Source organism: Dermacentor variabilis, chromosome 9 (genome assembly GCF_050947875.1).
Source record: "Dermacentor variabilis isolate Ectoservices chromosome 9, ASM5094787v1, whole genome shotgun sequence".
NCBI classification, from domain to species: domain Eukaryota; kingdom Metazoa; phylum Arthropoda; class Arachnida; order Ixodida; family Ixodidae; genus Dermacentor; species Dermacentor variabilis.
Window position 1 is genome coordinate 118851380 of NC_134576.1, and position 5152 is coordinate 118856531.

Below are 5152 nucleotides of genomic sequence, written 5' to 3' on the forward strand. Positions count from 1 at the left end.
TGTTTATGAAAAATAAACTTAACTAGGACGGTAATTCGAAGAAAAGACCTTATGAACTTCCTTAAAGCAAATACGACTTTATTACTAAGAAGGTAGACACAAGCCAAAATGCCGGTTTTAAAGGTGGTAATTATTTCGACTGTTGTTACAGAGAAAACAGCAATAACAACACAACTTCGTGGTTTGTACGAACTCGAGGAAACGGCCTGTTCAGATGCACCGCTTTCGTTTCAGGTGGTGCGAGGCGCCGTTAAAAACGAAACATGGCTGAGGTACACACATATTCCTTCCTCCTGAGCGATTTGAAGGTGCTGCCATAAAAACAAGTTCAGAAAGGTGGCTCCCCGATTTACTCCAACTCCACATTTACATAGAGGGCCCCTCTCTCGACATACCCATGCAGTTCAATGTCCTTCCACTTCTTCTGATCCGTCCAACGGCCCCAGCTCGAACCGCCGGCGTAAGGTTTCTTCACCATGTCGTGTTCATCCATGGTTACCGGCAAGCGGACATCTTTTCCCGCATTCCTGGGGTGCATGATGATCAGGGTCACCTTCTTTTTGAAAGGCCACTCCACGTAACCGTCCCATTCACCTTGGCGCAAAAAAAGAGCGAAACACACATTCATGTCGTTCTCATCCTTGGAGAACTTGCAGTCGAGCTTCAAGGTGTAACCTCCTAGCGAATACGTATCAGTCGTTTTCCTGAGTTCCTTTTTCTTCTTGTTGAGCGAGTCCAGTCCGGAGTAAACGTTGGCGAACTTGCACGTGGTGATCAAAACGCCAACTCTGGAAGCAGCGCGGTACGGTCCCTGAATTACCGTCGCCTCGTTCGCAGCAGCAAGTGATGACTGTTCGTCGCTGGTGGACTTCTTTCGCACTTCATGCAGCTGGCGTTCCAGGCTGGCCACTTTCTCGGCCAAAGCGTTGGTGAAGCAGCTGAACACGACTTCCAGGTCGACGCCTTTGCCCAGCACCAGTTCCCGCGGGGTTTCCGAGTCCGCCTTGCCAACATCTCCGAGTCCCTTGGCGTCAGCTTCGGCATTCGTGGCAACCAGCGTACCTACGCTGCACCTCCGATAGTGATCCACGGCGAGGTTTCGAAACATGGGTCGCTGGCACTTGCCGCACTTGGTCTCTCCGCCCCCGCACCTGGTCAGGTGATCTCCCAGCTCGGACAGTTTGCCGGCGAAGCCGCAAACCCGGGATCCGGCCGCACACACAATGCGGCATTGCTCGAGCTCGCTGCGCTCGATGCTCATCGAGTGGACTTCGGAGTCGGCGAACTTCCTCCCGTCGAAGGGGCAGCTGTCTGCGCGTTCAATCTGCGACTCGCACGACTCGCAGAAGACGTGGCCGCACGGAAGCACCAGAGTGAGGGCAGGCAGCAGGCCGCAGACGCCGCAGAGGCGGGCGGCCGGCATCGGCTCGGCGAACGAGACGCGACGCATCTCGAGGAACTCGCCGAACCCGGTCAGCGTGTACGCCCACCCGTCCGCCGTGTCGCTTCGTCGCTGCGCCATCGTCGCCCGCAGTGTCGCGAGAGACAGAACGGGAAGTCGCGTGACAGTGCGCTCGGTTCGACTGTTGTGCCGGCGGCTGCGCCGCCGGCTATCAGCCTGCGTTGGCGGCGGCGCCTATACTGAGTGCTGCCAATCTCTAAGCCCAGTTTTCCCCTAAATCGTACAGATTCCCTAGATTTCCCTAGTTACCTCGTCATGTACTTTTTCTTTTTTTTTAATGCGAGAGTCAATGCCTCAGGGCATACAGGAGTGTGGGATGCGGGCAAATAAGGATGCTGCCTTTAGAATTCAGGGAGTTTTCTTTTGCGTACTGTTGCACTCTGCTAATATGCATTTTCGTAGAGGTAAACTTGTTGATCATCAAAGCAGACTGCGAAAGTGCAGTTTAAATTTTTTTTGCCAAGCTCGTTTCTCAAAAAATTAACTAATGAAGTCGCTGTGCTCAAGCTTAACTGATGCAGCAGTGAAAGTTCTTGAAGTAAAGCTTTTATTTCCTTCACAAATTTTCCCTAGATATAAGAGGTCCTTCGTAAACAAGACGCAAAATCTACGGGTGTGCGAATAGTCATTTTCGAGACCGAACCAAATACGAATCGAATTGGGCCAGAAGCGAATGGAATCAAATTGAATAGTGATTAGTGATAGTGATTACAGCAACTAGAAATCGCTGTTCACATCCCAATATTCTTCAGTTTAGCAAGTTTCTGTCGTTACATAGTACGTTATGAAGCGTTGTTTATTAAAAGAATATATAGAAATTCTGAGAATTGTCTACAAATGCGTAAGCAATATTCTTTGTCTCAGCTGTTAGCTCTAGATTTTGGATACAAATTTTCATTTGGCCTACCGCCAAATTTCAGTTGGCCAACGCCCAAATATAAAGTTGGCCCAACCCAAAATTCAAGTTGACCCACCCCCAAATTTAACTTGACCCACCCCCAAATTTAAGTTGACCCACCGCCAAATAGAAGTTGCACCAGCCCCAAATACCAAATTGCCCACCCCCAAATTTCAAGTTGCCCCCCCCCAAATTTCGACTGGCCCACCCCTACTATAGGCTTCCCCACACATTTTCTATGGAGCCCTATGTATCCCTGTGGGTGAGGTGTCACGCCTTTCGCGTTACGGACACGAGTTTCCTCACAAAACTCGCTGTTCAATTTTTCTTTTTCTTCGTTTCAATTGTTCCGTATCGCTTATAAAGCTGCCAATCGTCTACATTTACCCTATTATAACGATTAAATATCTTTAAATATCTAAATTTACGCCTTTTTGTGCAGGTACAAGGCATTACGTTTTTTGCGTGACAGATGTTGCTGGGGTACTCGCCAATGCCTGGTTTCGCATTAAAACACAAGTGGGGCATTACGAGCAAACAAGCATTTTCGTCGCACGCACCAGGTTCTTAAGAGAGTGCGGATGATCACTGTATATAGCCTTTAAAGTATGGCTACCTAAGCAACATAGCTTGCCAGACTGCAGAAGTTATCACGTTTTATGTCGTTACTATACCCGCGAGATTGAAAATTTACCGTACGTTCGCTCCAACTTTCTGTTTAAGTGAGCGCAGTTGACGTTTGGAAATATTCGAAAGGTATTCGAAAAAAAATATTCGCATTTACAAATGGCGACAATTCGATTCGTTATTCGAAAGTTTCGAACTAGGGAATCCATAGTTCGAATCCTCCAGTTCCCTAGTTTCATAGGGAACTAGGAAACTAGGGATGCTTCGAACCTAGGGAATTTTCCCTGGGGTTGGCAGCATTGGCGTTACTCTAACTGCCCGCCTCGGCTCGCCTCAAAACAGGGCCATGAACAATGGCCGCCTACTGTTACGTTTCGCCTACGACGCGCGGTTTAGCCGGCGCGATTGCAACAAAGCGGCAGACATTTTGGCCCGTTCGGCGTCGCCGCTACGCTCCCCGCCAAGCGTTTCCAGGCATGTTCCGATGCCACGTGTCTTCATGTGCGTGTGTGAGTGTATGTGCCATTGTGCCCGACCGGCGGCGATAACGAGAGTAGAAGTCACCTTCTCCTCCCAGTCATTGTGCCCGACCAGAGGCGCTACGAGAGCAGAAGTTACCTTCTCCTCCCAGTCTTTGTGCCCGACCAGCGGCGCTACGACAGTATGCGTCACCTTAACCCATTGTACAATCACGTGCTCGTCTATTGAGGGGTTCCTTCTTGCCCTCAACTGCGAGAGTATAAAAACAGCTGCCCCCGGACGCCAAAGGAGGGCTCCGATTTCTTCTGTTGAGTAAAGTGCTCTCCCGTCTCTCTACTTCGGTCAACCTGACCGCCAACTCTTTGCGATGTTAAAATAAACAAGTTGTTTTGTTGTTACCAGTCGACTCATGCTTTGCCGGGACCTTCGGATGCTTCCAGTTGTACCCCAGGCCGCCAGGCCAACGCTACCCTTGGGGCTTGCGACCCAGGTACAACCACGGGCGTCAGCGCCGAGTTCCCAACAAATCGTACCAGCGGGTACGACCACAACAACTCGTACCAGCGGTGCGATTCAAACAACTGTCTGCCAGCGGTGAGATCGCGACAACGGAGGCCAGCAGCGAAGAGATGCAGTTGACTGTATGCTGGGCAGCTCATCGACGATCCGGGAGCAGTGCAACGAGCCCTGTGTGATGACTGGTTGCCTGCAGCGGAACGACTGCGCTGAACTCTTGACTGCGAGGTTTGGTGAGTGCGGGACTTTCTTCTTCTGAGCTTTGCCAGGCTTTTGTTAGTGTCAGAAACAGAGCTGGTAATTGTGGTTGTCGTTGCTGCCGGGTTAGTTTGCGGCAAGACAATAATAGGCAGTAGAGAAAGCAGCATTCAGAGCAGCCATGGATTTGAAGTCGTTGCGCAAACCGAAATTGCTGGAGCTTGCAAGAGAGTTGGGTCTGGATGTCTCAGACAAACTAAGAAAACCTGAACTGCTAAGGGCTATTCTTGAGTTAGAAGCTGAGGATGACGAGCTGTCGGAATGCCTTGAGACCATTGAGGAGAGGGAGACTGCAAAAAGACAGGAGCGCGAACTTAAAGAACAGAAAGAAAAAGAAGAGCGTGAACGTAAAGAACAGAAAGAGCGAGAGCAACAAGAGCGCGACCGTCAACACGCTTTGGAAATGAAGCGTCTTGAGGTAGAGATGGAACGCGCTCGTAATGGAAGTCAGGCACACGGTGCAGGAGAACGCGTATTGTTCAAAATGACTGACCTGATGCGGCCGTTTAAGCTTGGAGAGGACATTGGTTTGTTCCTGGTTAACTTTGAGCGAACGTGCGAGAAGCAGGGGTTCTCTCGGGAAACGTGGCCACAGCGCTTGCTCACTTTGTTACCCGGCGAGGCGGCCGACGTAGTCGCTCGCTTGGATAGAGAGGAGGCAGAGGATTTCGACAAAGTGAAATCGAGTCTGCTAAAAAAGTACAGGCTGTCAGCAGAGGCGTTCCGTCGGAAGTTTCGGGAAAGTGAGAAAGGCAAGAATGAGTCATATACAGAGTTTGCCTACAAGCTTATGTCAAACATGCAAGAGTGGCTCAAAGAAGAGAAAGCGTTCGGTGACCACGATAAAGTTCTGCAGTGTTTTGGGCTAGAACAGTTTTATAGTCGGTTACCTGAGAACGTGCGGTACTGGG

General features: G+C 50.1%; 1 protein-coding gene across 1 annotated transcript; it reads right to left on the minus strand.

The window, feature by feature from the left end:
• Positions 1–349: 349 nt before the first annotated feature.
• LOC142558525 (uncharacterized) lies at positions 350–1522 on the minus strand. The gene has a single exon (XM_075670659.1). The coding sequence runs from the start codon at positions 1520–1522 to the stop codon at positions 350–352; it is 1173 nt and encodes a 390-aa protein (XP_075526774.1).
• Positions 1523–5152: the final 3630 nt, after the last annotated feature.